Below are 17,784 nucleotides of genomic sequence, written 5' to 3'. Positions count from 1 at the left end.
AGATAGACGGATTACCTGAAAATAAGAAGCCATATACTGCGTCAGCTGTCCAACCTGCTCCTGTGCTGCTCGAGCCTGCTCCTGTGCTGCTCGAGCCTGCTCCTGTGCTGCCCGAGTCTCCTCCTCCAGCTGAGCCTCTCGAGCAGACTTGGAGGAGCGAGAACTCCCTGCCGAAGACGATGCTTTCCCTTGACCTAATGTCCTGTTGTACTCCACAACGCCGGTGCCAAAGGCAAACCTGCATGATACACATAGTTGAGCCATTAAGTGGACACATTCTTGTTAATGAAATTGTCGAATCAAAGACAACCACCTCCTGTGTGCTGTCAATATTGCTATACATATATAGCATTAGCGTGTTCAAATCTGATGCTTCAATGTGACGTACACTCCCTTTTCCAACTGCTTTACCCGGATTCGCAAAAATTTGAAGGGTGCTTTGGGGTGATTCGTTTTCGACATGAAGTCGCACTGAAGGCGCAAACACATTGTTGGCTCGAGCGAAATACCTGGTTGAGAATTGAGATATCTCCTTAAGGGCAAAAGCCTCCGCAATACACCCTTCGACTCTAGCCTTGTTCCGAACAGACGCCCTGAGCTTTTTCAACGCCCTTTCTATAGGATACATCCACCTGAATTGCACTGGTCCGCCTACCAAAGCTTCCCAAGGCAAATGCACAATTAGATGTTGCATCACATTGAAGAATCCTGGCGGGAAAACCTTTTCAAATTTACAAATAAGAATTGGAATTTCTTTCTCAAATTTCTGCATCAACCTCTTCGATACCGTCTTTGCGCATACTTCCCTATAGAAGTAACTCAACTCTGCAAATATGCTCCAAAGCTCATCCTTAAAATAGCCTCGAAACATCACGGGCATCAGCCTCTCCATAATAATATGGTAGTCATGGCTTTTCAAACCGATCAATTTACCGGTCTTCAGATTGACTGCCCGTTTCAGATTTGCCGCATACCGATCTGGAAATTTCAGATTCTTCAACCACTTAAATATTTCTTTCCTTTCATCCGGCTTGAGGCAGTAATCAGCTCGTGGCCTACTTTCATGCCCTTTATCGCTTACTTTCAACTCGAGCATCGGCCTCTTACAAATTTCAGCCATGTCTTTTCTTGCCTTCATATTATCTTTCGTTTTATCAGTCACATCGAAACATGTGCTTATGATGCTTTCAGCAACGTTACGCTCTTGGTGCATCAAGTCTATGTTGTGCGGCATGATCAAGGCTTTTGCATACGGAAGCTCCCATATTGATGAAATATGGGTCCAGTTATGGTCCTCCCCGTAGCCTTGGAACCTATCATTTTCTCCTTGCTTCAGACAAGCATGCCATGCCATTATCTGCGGTGCAGTTTGCCTCTTTGGTGGCCCATTTCTGATTTTGGCTCCACCTCTGAATGCAGTAAGCGAATTCCTAAAATCATGCTTGAATGGAGTCCAACGTCGATGAGCATCAAAGAATGACACTTTCCCACCATGCTTCAATCTGAATGCATCTGTATCATTCATACATATGGGACTGCACTACCGACCATGGACACACCATCCAGACCAATCTCCATACGCCAGCAGATCATGCACTGACCACAAATAAGCAGCGCGCATGGTAAACTCCTTTTCAGTATGGCTGTCATAAGCCTTCACACCTCTCCACAATTGTTTCAGCTCTTCAATTAAAGGGCGAACAAACATGTTCAGCTTTGGCCCTGGATGCTCAGGGCCTGGGATGACTAGTGCAAGGAACATGAACTCTTCTTTATTGACCAACTCAGGAGGAAGATTATATGGCACAATGAAGACAGGCCAACACGAGTAAGGGCTTGCACTGGTATTGAAAGGTGTGAATCCGTCCGTCGATAGACCAAGCCGTACACTCCTAGGGTCGTTTGCAAATTCGGGATCAAACTCGTCAAATGCCTTCCACGCATCACCGTCCGACGGATGGACCATTATGTCTGGATCAGTGACGAGACGTACACCATTCTTTGGCCACGTCATATGCAGAGCTATTTCCTTGTTGAGGAACAACCTTGAAAGCCGAGGAATGATGGGCAACCGATGAAGTTGCTTAGCTGCGACCTTCGTAACTACCAATTCACCCTCATCATTTGTCACCTCGACATATCTAGAAGCTTCGCAATGCTTACAACGGTCCAGCTTGTCATCCTCCTCAAAGAATAGCATGCAACTGTTGGGACACACGTCGATCTTCTCATATGTCATCCCAAGACCAGCCAACATCTTCTTTGCGAAGTACATATTTTTTGGCAACTTATGATTCTCCGGGAGAACCTCGCCCATCAGTTGGACGATGTCGTTGTAAGCACTGTTTGAAATGTTGTGCCTCGACTTTATCGCCATTAGTCTTGTGAGAGTCCCAAGAACTGACATCTGAGTGTGCTCGTGCAGTCTCTCTTCTCCCGCGGCGAGTAGCCGGAAGAATTCTTGAGCATCGCGTGGAAGCTGCCCCGGCTCCTCAGCGTTCATTTCAACATCCCTACCAAGATCATGCAACATGTCGTCCATCCTATCATGATCGTCATCAAGCTCCACCTCCGCGTCAACGTGTCTAATAGACTCTCCATGCCGGTACCATACAAGGTAGTTCGGCATAAACCCACTTTTGCAAAGGTGTTTCTCCATTTCTTCCTTCTTCTGAGGCCACTTGTTCTCGCAGCGATTACAAGGACACTTCACTAGACGACCAGTTGCATCTTTGAAAGCGTGCTCAAGAAAAGCCTTTGTTACACTCATCCATTCATTCGAATGTGCCCCATCCTTTCTCCACCCGTCATACATCACCCTCCGATCACCGTCCATTTCAAAGGCTAAACAAAAGTCAAAGAACATCAACGATCGTCCGTGGCTTAATTAGGTGAACTCCCTATTAGGTAAAGGCCCTAAACCCACCCAAGAGTGTAGGCTGATGCTTGTGATTTATGACGTGTAGCCTACGATTGTCGCGAAATTTCGGCAGCATAACCCCGCTGCTCTCCAAGCACACGCCTGAACATGGTGTGTTGGAGAACAACTGGGTTACACAACCGAAATTCCGCGTCAATCGTAAGGCACATGTCACAAATCACAAGCATCGGCTTACACTCTCAGGCTGTCCAAAATACGTGGACAATTCCGGAACGGCGAACCTCACAAGCCAATGTGACGTTCGCCGTTCCCGAACGGGTGACACATACGGTTCGCTACGGTTAACGATTAAAACTGAACTCTAAACATTAAAAAATAACTCGACAAGTTAACTCAAATCTTAATCACAAGGCGACCATACCGGAGCGGACGTGGGAGGACGTCGACGGCGCGTGTCCGGAGCCTGGGCGGGTTCGAATTCGACGGAGCGGTGAGGAGCGGGTGCGGCAAGGGGCGGCGGACGGCGTGCCCACGGCGAGGGGCGGTGGACGGCGGGCGTGTGGCGGTGAGGAGCGGGCACGGGCGTGCGGCACGCGGCGGTGAAGAGCGGGCACGGCGAGGGGCGGTGGACGGCGGCGTGTTCGCGGCGAGGGGCGGCGAACGGCGGGCGTGCCCGCGGCGAGCCGGTGAGGAGCGGGCGCGGCGAGGGGCGGCGGACGGCGGGCTGCCCGCGGCGAGCCAGTGAGGAGCGGGCGCGGCGAGGGCGGCTGACGGCGGGCTGCCCGCGGCGAGGGGCGGTGAACGGGCGGGCGTGCTCCGTGGCGCGCGAGCCGGTGAGGAGCGGGCGGCGGGCTGCCGCGGCGAGGGGCGGCGAACGGGCGGGCGTGGCCGAGGAGCGGGCGCGGCGAGGGCGGCGGACGGCGGGCTGCCGCGGCGACGGGCGGGGTGAGGAGCGGGCTGCGGCGAGCGGCGGTGACTTTGGGCAAAACGGAATCGAATCGAGCGTGTCCGCGGGATTAGGGTCGTTGTATTTTCGTCGGCCTGATTTAGGCCGACGAAAATAGAAGTTATTTTCGTGGGTCGGCCGACGTAAATATAGCGGCCCACGAAAATAACTGCTATTTTCGTCGGCCGCAGGGGCCGACGAAAATAAGTGTCGAATTGTCGTCGGCCGGCCGACGTACATATTAGCGGCCGACGAAAATAACCTCTATTTTCGTCGGCCACGGAAGCCGACGAAAATAACTGCTGTATTTTCGTCGGCCGGCCCACGAAAATATTCCAGCCCACGAATATTTATGTGTTTCCTGTAGTGCTCGCAGTGGTTAAAGGTATACTCGAGGCGCATTACGGGTATACGCATAACTAGTCGTTATGTGCTCTAGTTCCGCTTAACTATAACGAAAAGGATTAGTCACATGCACTAATAGAATCATAACCATTTTCAATTGATCAACATTAAATAAGGTAGATGATTAACTACGTGAATTAACTAACGTAACTAATTTCCAACTTGAGCTTCCATTCGTTAATTAAATAACGCGATTCCCACACATGGAGTACACACGGGGGGGGTAGACGGGTGGCTAGGGGTAGACGATCGTGTCACGAATGCGATAGGGCGCTATGTGTCGCGTCGCGGGTACGACGAGATACGCCAAAACGCTGCGCGGGCACGCGCATGCGCAAAGCCACGCTTAACATGCCGCGAACGAGTCGCGCACGCGTCGGGGCCGCGCGCTGGCTGAGCTCGAGGCCGCGCGCCAAAGGCACGCTGGGCCGAGCTCGAGGCCGCGCCGGGGCCATCACGACGCGAGCAAGGCACGCCGGCGGCACGCCGTGGCGGGCGGGCGAGCATGGGCGACGACGACGTCGCGGGCAGGGGAGCGTGTCGAGCCGCCATGGCCGGGACGGCCGGGCGAGGGCGCGGTGAGGCCGCGGCGGGCGCGGGGCGAGGCCGGGCGGCGCGGGGCGAGGCCAGGCGCGGGGGCGGGCTCGCCGGGGGCTGCCGAGCCGGGCACGGGGGCGGGCTCGCCGAGGGCGGCCGAGCCGGGGCGCGGCGGGGCCGGCGCGGGGGCGGCCGAGGTCGGGGACGGGGGCGGGGCGGCTCGCCGGAGGGGGTCGAGGCGAGGACAGGGAAGGGGCGGGGCGGCCTCGCCGGAGGGGGCCGAGCACGGGGCGGGGCCAGGCTTGCCGGGGGGCGGCTCGCCGGGACCGGGCGAGGTCGGGGCGGGGGCGGCCTCGCCAAGGCGGGGGCGGGCGCGGGCCCGGGGTGGCGTGTCGGGGAGCGGCGCCAGCGGGCGGGGAAGGGAGAGGGCAGCGGCGGCGGTTAGGGTTAGGGAGAGGGAGAGAGGGAGGGAGAATGACGGGCGAGGCCCGCGGGGAGGGAAATTTTGGGGGGAAGGGGGGGAGGGGGCGGCAGGGCCGCTTTGGGCCGAAAGGGGAAGGGAGGGGGCGCGGTTGGGCCGGCCGGGGCGGCCCACGGCGGGGGAGGGAAGGGGGGAAGGGGGGGCGGTTGGGCCGGCCAGCTGGGCCGGCGCGAAGGGGGAGGGGGCGGCTGGGCCTGCCAAAGAGCCGGCCCAAGAGAGAAGGGGGGCTCCTTTCTATTTTCCATTTTCTTTATCTTTTGTTCTTTCCTATTTTCTTCACGATGTTAAATTGAATTCCTTATTAAACCCATGCTCCACAAAATCACTCATCAAACAAAGTGGAAGTATATGCCAGCATGATGCGACAATCAAAGCACTCATAGGGTTTTAATCTACTTAGGCTTACACGTAGATATACAGCAAAATAATTCCTCACTATTTAGAAAAAAGAAAAGAAAAGTAAGGAAAAGACAGAGTAACACCTGAATTTGGTAGATATTAGAAAAGAAATTTTATACCCCAAATTCAGGGTGTTACAAAGGCTGCCCTGGTCTGGCGCACCGGACTGTCCGGTGTGCCACCGGACAGTGTCCGGTGCACCCACGGTCGGCCCTGAGGGGGTGCGGCCGCGCCGGGCCCCCAAAAACAGAGGACCCCTCTGACCACTTGACGTTAGCACTTTTTCCCGCTAAGTATATCTACCCTAGACATAAATACGCAAGAGCGATGCACTATCGATCAGTTTCGTTTAGATTGTTAAACTAATGTCTCAATTACTTATCTAATATTCACTTCGTTCCAAAATAGTATTTGTTTTAACTCTTGATTTTTATGTCTATATTCAACTAGATGATGAGGAATCAACTAGAGAAGAAAATAAATTCTATTTTGATACAGAGAGAGTATTATTTACTATACACATGATGGTTGCATCGACGGAGAGAAGATTTTTCAAATTGAAATATTTTTTGAACTATTTAAGGTCAACAATGACTTAAGAGAGGTCAATTGGTTTGGCGATTATATGTATCTAAAAGAAGTTGTTGGATGAGATTGATCTTAATAGTATAAGCGATGATTTGTATCACAAAATGTTAGAAGATATTTTTAATGACATCGGATAACAAGTATGTGTTTTTGCTATATTTTATATTTGTCATCTTATAAATGTTGAATATTATATATATTGTGTGTGGATGGGGCCTCCATTTGAGATTTCGCACCAGGTCCCTAAAAAGTCAGGAACGGCCCTGGGTGCACCACCAGACAGTGTCCGGTGCACCAGGGAGTCCAACTTCAAACTGCTCAGCTTCGGGAATTCTGGGAGCCACTCCGCTATAATTCACCGGATTGTCCGATGTAGCACTGGACTGTCCGGTGTGCCAACGGAGCAACGACTATCTGCGCCAACGGTCATCTGCAAAAGCAACGGAACAGTGAACAGTGCGCGGACTGCGCACGCAGAGTCAGAGCAGGCGCCAGAAGGCACACCAGACAGTGAACAGTGGTTGTCCGGTGCACCACCGGACTGTCCGGTGGCCCAACTGTCAGAAGCTCCAACGGTCGGAACCCAACAGCTTGGTGACGTGGCTGGCGCACCGGACAGTTCCGGTGCGCCATACGACAGAAGCCCTCACCAACGGTTCTTTTGGTGGTTGGGACTATAAATACCCCCCAACCACCACACTTCAATGCATCCAAGTTTTCAGCCTTCAAACCTCATACAAGAGCCATAGCATTCAATACAAGACACAAACAAAGAGATCAAATCATCTCCCAAGTCCGGAATCACTCCAAACAAATTAGTGACTAGAGAGAGTGACTTTTGTGTTCTTTTGAGCTCTTGCGCTTGGATTGCTTTTCTTCTTCCTCATTCTTGTTTTCATAACACTTGTAATCAAAACAAGAGACACCAACTGTGTGGTGGTCCTTGTAGTGGACTTAGTGTCCCATTTGATTGAGAAGAGAAGCTCACTCGGTCTAGGTGACCGTTTGAGAGAGGGAAAGGGTTGAAAGAGACCCGGTCTTTGTGACCACCTCAACGGGGAGTAGGTTTGCAAGAACCGAACCTCGGTAAAACAAATCATCGTGTCTCACTCTTCATTTGCTTGTGATTTGTTTTTCGCCCTCTCTTTCGGACTCGCTTATATCTCTAACGCTAACCCCGGCTTGTAGTTGTGCTTTAAGTTTGTAAATTTCAGATTTGCCTCTTCACCCCCCTCTAGGCGACTTTCAACTACAACGTGGAGTAGGCAAGCATTTGAGGCTTGACCGAACCACGGAGAAAAATCAATGTGTCTTGTATACTTATTCTCTTTGCGATTGATTCTTCCTTTCTACTCTCTAGTTCATGACTTGTGATATTGCTTAAGTTAATTCCGTAATCTTGTGAGAGCAATCAAGTGCAAGAACATGTACTTCTTCTCACTTTGACTTGATTCAGTTTTGCAGTAATATCTAATTTGGATCAAGTTTTTGTTTAAGTTGTGTTTTTCAAGTGTAATCTATTCATCCCCTCTAGGTGACTATCAGGTGGCTCGAGCTGATGAGCGACAAGCAATGGAGTCGGAGCCGAGGCACGTACCTAGAATTGCTGGGCTCTGACTCCACTGGTGTATGAACGGATAATACTGACATTGTATTTAATTGTCATATTTTATTTGAATTTAGATTCAAATACAAACAATATTAGTAATATTAGATATGATATAAATAAATATAAATATTATAAAATATGACATAAGTATTTAAATGTGTATATAGTATCAAATGTTGAATATGTGAACTCGATATGAACAAACAGATTCATTAAATGATATGATCCGAAAAAACGTATGCACTGTTAGGGATGACAATAAATGCGTGTAATGTGGGTGGAGCAAACACCCATTCTTGTTGACACCCACGCACATCAAACCATACTCGCACCCATAATGCTTAATGGGTGAATATTTATGCCCACACCCGCTAGGTGTTGGGTGTCCATTGGGTGATCGACGATCAGTGGCTATCCGGGCTGTAGCTCCGGTCGGCTGGGCAAAAGCGCTTATAGTATATATAGTTTTAGTACATAAAAGCTAACTAAAATAAATCACATTGTGTAATCCAACATCTACGTACGATTCTATGGTCACCCTTTTACCGCAGCACGACGCATGCACATGCATGGCTATGCCAGCCTATGTCCGTGGGACCCAGGGCCTCAAGCTAGTTTGCCAGCAGCATGTAGCTAGCAGTGCATTAGCCAAGGATCGAAATGCACCACGCACGCGGCAAACCAACAGCAAGCAGGCGCTCAGTGGCTGGCCAACGCAAGGTAAGTTGCGAGCAGCTCTCACACTCTATGTAAGTTGTTTTTTAATTTTAATTAATTTTATTTCATCAATTAATTGATAGGTTAGTTGATAAAATTAATTTTTACATTTATTGGGGTAGGATAGATAGGTTTCTCATCAAGGTAAAAGATGATTCTAACCCATCATTTGGAACTAATTAGAGCTTTTTTAAAGATTTGAATTATATCATTTAGTTTAGTCTATTTTTTCTTAGTTTTATATTAGTAGTCCCTCCTTTAATGTAATCCTGGATCTGCCACTGTCAACGATTGCAAGTAATTAAATAAAAGCACCAGAAATAGTAAGGGAAATACATATAATTATTTAGAAGTATACCATAGGTAATTATTTAGAAGCATACAATACATCATGCAATATCAATTCACATTTCAGTTTCACATGACCATACATTTTTCAAACAATTCTATTCAGTTCCAGTGACACATACATAACATAACTATATAAGAAGTCTAGCACGCCAAATAACAATAAAACCATCTAAGTTTTTACATCTCAGATTGGCTAATTAGCAGTAAAACCACACTTGGCAAAATAATATTTATTACATGTTTAAACATCTAATGAGCATTAGAATTAAAGAGATACTATGAAAATCAGTCATTCAACCATCACAAAAAATCTACCTCTTTAAAGCACGATTTTCGTGAGTCGTGTGTCATGTACGAAGTGTGTATGGAGTATATCTGTTTTTCTCCTCCATGTCTCATCTAACAATCAGACAGTTACCTGCCAGACGGGCCATGAGAAAACACTCAAGCCCAATATGACACGAAGCCGCATGCAACGCATCGTTCTCGGATAGTTTCACCTTGCTAATTGAGGGAGGACAAGCGACCGAGCGAGCTATTAAAAAGTGACAAGTCTTTTTTCAACTCATATCTTTCTCGGCCTTTTAGCTAAGATAAAATATAATATCCACATTTTTATATCTTATATGTGGGCTATATATCCACTTTAATTTTAAATTTATTTTTTTGTGTGGAGGATCACTTTAATTTCAAATTTATTTCTTGTGGGATGGTCAATCACACTGATTTACTATTGTTGTACCGTCACAACACACGAACATTATACTATATATGTAAAAAAACTTAAAATTAATATTCTAGGACTTATTGAACACCCATGCGCAAAGACTACATCAAGCTCTAATAACTAATTATTTTAGGGTTAATTAGAAATATGTCACTCCAAAAAGTTAGAAACTAGTGCATTTTTATGGCACTCTATGACATCAAAATGAACTAATTATCTAAATTTGTAAAAGTTGAGTGACATGTATACAATTAACGCATTATTTTACGGATCCCCACGAGTGGAATTTGAACACACGAAACCAGTGGCCACCCTCATCCTTGTGCGTGACAGTGTGAGCCATCCCTACGTACCATACAGTACCTTACCTTTATGTGAGGTCTCCACCTCAAGAATTTTAGGTTCATTCTAGCTTATTCTATCTAAATAGGTTAATTTCATGAGCTCTAGCTTCAAAAAAACTAGAGGTCAGTTTCATAAAATTTTTGAATGTCCTTAAAAGGTGCTTGAAAAACATTGTTTTCATACCTCTACATAAAATTGCACAAAAATTAACCACCATACCTTGATTACATGATCTACTGATTCATGTCTCTTTCTCCACCCACTAATTATCAAGGACAATTAAAGAAACTCGCACAAACTAATTGTATTACAAAAATTAGAGTCTATTTGGAGCCAAAACTCTTGAACCCTAATTTACCCATCTGTTGAAGTTGTTTTATGATAAAATTAGAAAACCGAAACTGTAATTCTTGAAATGAAGACCCTGGCCATTGTGCCACAAGCCCACAACACGTTGAGATCGGTTGGGCTTTAACCAGTAGCAAATTTTTTTTTCCAAAAAAAGTCCATCTCAAGCCCAAGCCCAACCGTCTACCACCTCCTCGATCCCGTCTCCCTCGCGTCGCGTTCCTCGTCCGTTCGCCGCCGCCGTCTGCCTCGCACCGCTGACTGTGCCCCAGCCCAGATCGATCCTCCACAGCAGATAGGGGGGGGGGGGGGGGGGGGGGGTCTCTCTCTCTGTCTGCGACGACTGGGTGGTCTACCGCCGTTGTCTTCTCCGGCGAAGAGCGCCCACCAGGTACTCCCCCCTCTTCCCTATCTGCTGTGCGAAACCGACTTTTCAAAATCTAACCTCAAGCTATTTGATTGATGCCTACTAACTTCTAACTTACTACAAAAACTATTGGGTTGCCCATTACTATATCTGCCCTGGTGCTATTGTTGATGAAGATAGGTTTCCATGTACATTAAGGTGTCGTTTGGTTGTATCATTTGTAAATGTAAACGCAAATGGTAATGGAACTGACCGCTAATGGAAACATATTAAACAATACTGACTTTGTTTGAGTAAAATACATTTCCGGCCTTAAACTTGTCGCCCTATGTCAGACTGGTCTATAAACTTTTAAAGTGTGCCAGTCCAGTCCTTAATCGGTCGTGATTGACATGTGGACCCACATGTCAGCCTATGTCAGCCTGTGTATCTTTTTTGTCTCTCTTTTTCCGCATGTCTGGTGAGGGAGAACTGAGAAAAGAGAATACACAGGCTGACATGTGGGGTCCACATGTAAACCACGACCCGTTTGGACCTAACTGAGATCCAAACAACAATTAAGGACCAGACTGACACACTTTAAAAGTTTATGGACCGGAATGACACGGGGCAACAAGTTTATCGACTTTGTTTGGTTCCATCGATAATGAAATCAGATAACAGAGACTGAGAGCTCGTCTTCCTCATCTACGGGAACTCAAGACACTGTGTCGTTGATGGTATACTGCCGGTTGCATCTGTAGGACAGGGTCCATGAGACGCTGCCCAGTGTCACGCCGACGCTGGCGACCAACAGCCCTCTCAGCTGCACCACTTAGGCAATCGGGCTCCCTCATCTGCGCACGCATGGCATGACTTTGGCTGCAGGCGCTGCTGCCGTGCATCCACGCACACTGCTACACCGGTGGGGTGAAGCATGGTGACCTGCTAAGCTTGCCTTCCATGGCAGATCTGAAGAACAAACTAGTTTAGGGTTGGGAGAAGAAGATCAGAAAGATGTGAAAAGATGGAGAAAGAGCGCAGGCTCCCTTACCCAGCAATGATCCGATGGATGCAGCACATTGCTGCATGGCTGTGGCAGAGACTATGCGTTAAGGGTTTGTCGCTTTTGCTGACTCATCATCTGTTGGCACTTGGCAGGCATGCTGACAGTTGATTATTAACTCTGGAAAGTGCGTGGTATGCACTTTACACTAGCTGGTAACAGGTACGCCATGACCTGATTATTTCCCATCTAAAACAAACATAAACTAATTATACGGGATATCCCTATAAACAGATCACGGAGCAAAGCAGTCAAACCAAACAGCACCAAGTGTGGAACTGAAATACCATATAAATTGTTTTGTTAAACACTTTATTTACTTTTGTTGTCTGTCAGTATGTGCCCCGGTGTTGGTGGTTTAGGCCCTTAGTTGGTGACCTGGCCGTGCTAATTCACCAGATCCGCCGTTCTTCAATGGTACCACCCATGACCCGAATTTGACCCGCCTCTATCTGTTCCCCATAAGGCCCTGTTCGTTTTCTATAAATCCATATGGATTGAGGGGGATCAACTCCCCTACAAGTTAAAATCCTCTCCAATCCCTTTCAATCCCCCTCAGTCCATATGGTTTAGGGATGAAACGAACATGGCCTAAGGCTGTGGTAATAGTTTTGATTCCACTCTAGTGTTTATGTTCCATAGGAACTTAGATTCTATGTATAAACCATGACAAGAATAGTGTCATTCCCATCACTTTCTTCTATTTATAATGCTCTTCCTTTCCTGACCATACTAGTTGAAAGTTCAAAGGCTTGTATTGTCTTGATCTACAAAAACAATCCGGCATTGTGGTGTTATCCCATATATATGTAAGGTTTTTGGTACAAAAAATAGCATGATCATGGAATTTCTCTAGTATTCATGCATTTTTATTTATTTTTTTATCAAGCCCTGCCCTCTACTTGCGATAACTTATCTATCAAGTGTCTGTGTCACTACAAATGAAAATACCGTGCTACATTTGTTTGTTACAAAGGCGGCATAGCTAGGATTAAGCCTGGCCTCAAAGCTCGAAGGAGGCTTGTTGCAAGGACTGGTTGCAAAGCAATGATGGTAGTGAAGTTTAATGCCAGTGACCTGGCCGTGCTAATTCACCAGATCCGCCGTTCTTCAATGGTACCCCCATGACCCGAATTTGACCCGCCTCTGTCTGTTCCTCATAAGGCCCTGTTCGTTTTCTATAAATCCATATGGATTGAGGAGGATCAACTCCCCTACAAGTTAAAATCCTCTCCAATCTCTTTCGATCCCCCTCAATCCATATGGTTTAGGGATGAAACGAACATGGCCTAAGGCTGTGGTAATAGTTTTGGTTCCACTCTAGTGTTTATGTTCCATAGGAACTTAGAGTCTATGTATAAACCATAACAAGAATAGTGTCATTCCCATCACTTTCTTCTATTTATAATGCTCTTCCTTTCCTGACCATACTAGTTGAAAGTTCAAAGGCTTGTATTGTCTTGATCTACGAAAACAATCTGGCATTGTGGTGTTATCCCATATATATGTAAGGTTTTTGGTACAAAAAATAGCATGATCATGGAATTTCTCTACTATTCATGCATTTTTATTTTTTTTTATCAAGCCCTGCCCTCTACTTGTGATAACTTATCTATCAAGTGTCTGTGTCACTACAAATGAAATTTCACTCATAATTATCCAACTTATGTTTGCAAGACAGCTATGCATGTACGACCCTTTAGAGCAGTCGGATAGTATCATAGTACACTAGTACATACCATACTGCACTCTCTCAGGCTTTATGTTCATATAAAAGTAAATTTCTCATTTGGAAAGTTAAAACTGCCTCTGCGTGAAAGTGTGACATTCACTAATTGGAAATTTCTTATGAATATTTGAACCTAATCCAGGCCCAGCGCAATCATGAATCCAAAAGCAACCTTTTTCCAAATCCATTGAATCCAAAAGCACTTAAATGCCTTTATTTTCTTAGTTGTGATTGATTTTTGATTCTTAGTGTTTGATTTGGTAGTTACTCACAACTGCATCATGTTTTGTTCAGGAAGGATTGGTAATTGGATGAAATTGAGTTTGCGCCCCAGTTTTGGGAGGTATTGACAATGAATTGGGTTTACTCCCATAGTTTCCCACTTTCCATCTCTCTTTTTTGCCAACAGAAGAGGAAAGCAAATGTCCTTTGACGTCTAAATCATCAGGAATGATATTTCGCACACAATTCATCAATATGTTAGATTATTGTTCTTTGTGATTCGAGACATTCAGAATGGATTTGATCCTGGGGAAAATTGGAACGCTATGCTTTCACATAATCCCATTAAAATGTCTATGTATGATTTTAGTTTGTGGTGCTATTTGCTGTTATAAGTTAAATGCCCTTTTCCTGTTTTTTGTGTTATCTGTTATCCATGCAATGTTTAGTTTAGATTGAAACACTTAAGGAAATATAGGTTTCTTTACTGAAGTTTTCTTACAGACTTCTTGATTTTTCAGATTATGTTGACCTAGGATCAGATAACCATGTGCTGATGCAATGGACACCCTTCATAGCGACCCTTATTCCAGGAGCAGCTTGCAACTGCAAATTAGGGATGGCTCCATGTCCTTTGAGAACAACAGTGCAGTTTTGGATAAACATGAGGTTGTCAGCCCTCGAGTTGGCATGACCTTTGAGACGGTTGATCTGGCATATCAATTCTACTTAGAGTATGGCTATCGTGCAGGCTTTGGGGTCTCAAAGAGAACTTCCCACAGTGTTGATGGGGTTAAATACCGTGCTACATTTGTTTGTTACAAAGGTGGCATAGCTAGGATTAAGCCTGGCCTCAAAGCTCGAAGGAGGCTTGTTGCAAAGACTGGTTGCAAAGCAATGATGGTAGTGAAGTTTAATGCCAGTGAGAACCATTGGGAAGTGGTTTTTGTCGAGTTGGAACATAACCACCCATGCAATCCTGAGATGGTCAGATTCATGATGTGCTTTAAAGACCTTCCTGACTGGCAAAGGGAGCACCGCCCATTCAATGCCAAAACTCGATTGAACCCGAAGATTCACTCTGGTAGAGGCAGGCCACCCAACCAAAACAAAGATTTCATGGTGAGATCCTTCTCCCAGTCAAATTATTCCATCGATGGGGCAGGGAAGACTGGAAAGTTAAGGTTTGCAGAGGGTGACGTTGAAGCACTCTTAGTTTTTTTTGATAAGATGCAAGCTCAAAACTCCAACTTCTTCTATAACTGGGACATGGACGATGAAGGTCGTCTCAAGAACGTTTGCTGGGTTGATGCTAGATCCAGAGTTGCATATCAACACTTCTGTGATGTTATTTGCTTTGATACTGTCTATTTGACATATCAGTTTGTCATTCCATTGGTCGCATTTTTGGGAATCAACCATCATGGGCAGTTTGTGTTGTTAGGATGTGGTCTACTTGGAGACGAGTCTCCAGAGACCTTTGCGTGGTTATTCAAAAAATGGCTAAAATGTATGAATGATAAATCACCTGAAGCAATTGTTACGACTCATTCAAGGCCAGTAGTCAAAGCAGTCAGTGAAGTATTTCCAAATACTCGGCACAGATACAACCTTTGGCATATAATGAAAGAACTTCCTGAAATGTCTGGAAGAGTTGAGGATAAAGAAGCAGTCAGTCTGAGAATGAAAAAAGTAGTCTATGATACAATTACATCAGCTGATTTTGAGAGGGAGTGGGCTGAAATGATCAACCAATATAATCTCCATGATAACCAGTGGCTTACAACCTTGTTTGAAGAGAGGGCAAAATGGGTACCAGCATATGTAAAGGATACTTTTTGGGCTGGTATCTCCACTGTTCGCCGTAGTGAACGATTGGAGGCCTTTTTTGATGGATATATTACACCAGAAACCACAATAAAGACGTTCATTGAACAATTCGATACTGCTATGAAGCTCAGGTCTGATCGAGAAGCCTATGATGATTTCCGTTCATTTCAACAAAGGCCACAAGTCCTGTCTGGTCTTCTGTTTGAGGAGCAATTTGCAAATGTTTATACAATAAATATGTTCCAGAAATTCCAGGATCAGTTGAAGCAGCTGATGAATGTGAATTGCACTGAAGTCAGTAGGAATGGTTCAATAGTGACATACACGGTGACAGTAATTGGAAAGGAGAGGAAGTTTGACTACAGAGTGATGTATAACAGTGCTGAGAAAGAAGTGTGGTGCATCTGCAGGTCATTCCAGTTTAAAGGTATTTTATGTAGCCATGCTCTTGCTGTCTTGAAGCAAGAGCTTGTGATGCTAATACCTCCCAAATATATTCTTGATCGATGGCGAAAGGACTACAAATGCCCTGAGGAACCTAAGGAAACCCCCATTTCACAGAAAGCTGCTAAAGATACAGGGAAGGGCTCAAAACCAGAAAACATTCGGGAAGATCAAGTGGACAATCTCTACAAGCATGGACACCAGTACTTTGCTGACATTGTGGAAATGGGAGCTACTGACCCTGATGCGATGGAATACGTCCTTTCTGTGATGAAAGAAGCTAAAGAGAAAGTGCGCAAGTTTGAGGAGTCTCGAAAAGAGAAGAGGCCTGGAGAGGGTCCAGTTTCTGCTGGTAAAAAAGGGGCGAAGTTTTCGAAGCCATCCACACAAGAAGTTGGCAATACAACATCAGTTTCGACTCCGACTGAAGCAGTGGCTTCGGTCACAGTGGTGTCATCTCCTCCAATGGCGGCAGCCCCAACAATGATGGCTATGGCGCCACCTTCAGCAGCTGTGGCCGGAGGAATGTTTTTAGTACCAATGCACCCGCATCCCTTGGTGTTCCCACCCTTCCCCCCTGCAGTCCCACCAGCGGTAGCTCCTGTAGCACCACCTGCTGCACCAGCAACCAATGTTGTCTCCAACACCTCAAAGAAGCGAAAGAAAAGAAAGGGGAATAATTGATCTTCTGATGCTGATGAAATGATGAGTAAGCTGCGTTTTGCATATTGCTCCAATTGTATTTCGTTAAGATTAATGTTTCCTGAAATTTGTTGTTTTTACACTTAGATGTTTTCCAGATCTAAAACAAGATCAGATCGGCGAAGTAGAAAATGAGTTTGATCTCACACTACGCATCAGGCCTCGACATGAGAGTGAGCTATCGATTTATCTCTTCTGCGCGGGTTGGTCTTTCGAGAAAAATCTCTTCTGCGCGGGTTGGTCTTTCGAGAAAAATCTCTTCTGCTGGCTGTGCTACTGCTACCTATGAGACTACCTACTGCAGTCTGCATATTCCTGGGGTGTTGGCTTCACTGCTTCAGCTAGATGCTCTGCTGTGGCTGACGCAGTTCAGTCTAAGGAGAGATGCATTTTGGGCTCAGCACACTGATCTTGATTACTGTAGATTACTAGATTAGATTGCCTGTAGTGTACATTATCGTCCTCAGTGCCGGAAGTAATCTAACATGTAGTCCAGCTTATGAATGTAAAGATCTGTTTCTGATTATGGATTGCATTTATGGGGAAGGATCTGGATCTTATTAAGAAATTCTGATTTACAAGCATTTGCCGTCATTTGAGTTTATTGGACTATACTCTTTCCATTTGGCAATGTTTGTCTATCGTCTTGGGACTTGAGAGGATGTCTCTCAATACCCTATGTCCAATGAAGATATTATTAGAGGAGTACTTAGCCTATCTCTAGCAGATTTTATATTATATAAACAGCGCAGTTTACAGCTCTGCTGAGCGCGGTCTTATTGGGCGTGTTTGTGACCCAGATTTTATATTATATAAACAGCGCAGTTTACAGCTCTGCTGAGCGCGGTCTTATTGGGCGTGTTTGTGACCCTGTCCTTGGCCAGCTCGGCCCGTTCAACTGGTCCAGGCTGAGGCTAGCCACTCCCGGCTACTGCAACTCACTTTGTTTGCGCACTTGTACCATATGAGTCTGACTCAGATGAGCTGATGTTTGTCACCCAATATGCAGCCAGGCTAGAAGACCAAAACTACCTAAACGCGGAATCTTTGCGCCACGAGCAGCCAGGCTCCCAGGAAACGGACCTTGAGCTCGTTTCTGTGGAGCCAGGCT

General features: G+C 46.0%; 1 protein-coding gene across 10 annotated transcripts; it reads left to right on the top strand.

Annotated features, from left to right (window-relative positions):
* The first annotated feature begins 10,490 nt into the window (after window positions 1-10,490).
* Window positions 10,491-17,277, top strand: LOC103646318 (protein FAR1-RELATED SEQUENCE 6). Of its 10 annotated transcripts, none has more exons than XM_008671048.4 (5): window positions 10,522-10,725; window positions 11,842-11,908; window positions 13,770-13,818; window positions 14,219-16,680; window positions 16,772-17,277. In XM_008671048.4, exon 4 carries the CDS (start codon window positions 14,259-14,261, stop codon window positions 16,653-16,655), a length of 2,397 nt encoding a protein of 798 aa, XP_008669270.1. In that variant the 5' UTR covers window positions 10,522-10,725; window positions 11,842-11,908; window positions 13,770-13,818; window positions 14,219-14,258; the 3' UTR covers window positions 16,656-16,680; window positions 16,772-17,277. The 10 variants fall into 10 exon arrangements, with proteins under 10 accessions (XP_008669271.1, XP_008669269.1, XP_020403857.1 ...); XM_035965253.1 differs by having other exon boundaries at window positions 16,761-17,277; XM_035965249.1 differs by having other exon boundaries at window positions 10,546-10,725; window positions 11,445-11,908.
* The last annotated feature ends 507 nt before the right edge of the window (window positions 17,278-17,784 follow it).

This window comes from Zea mays, chromosome 2 (genome assembly GCF_902167145.1).
Source record: "Zea mays cultivar B73 chromosome 2, Zm-B73-REFERENCE-NAM-5.0, whole genome shotgun sequence".
Taxonomy (NCBI): Eukaryota; Viridiplantae; Streptophyta; class Magnoliopsida; order Poales; family Poaceae; genus Zea; species Zea mays.
Note: the sequence above shows the minus strand (reverse complement) of the source record. Positions and strands in the feature narration are given on the sequence as shown.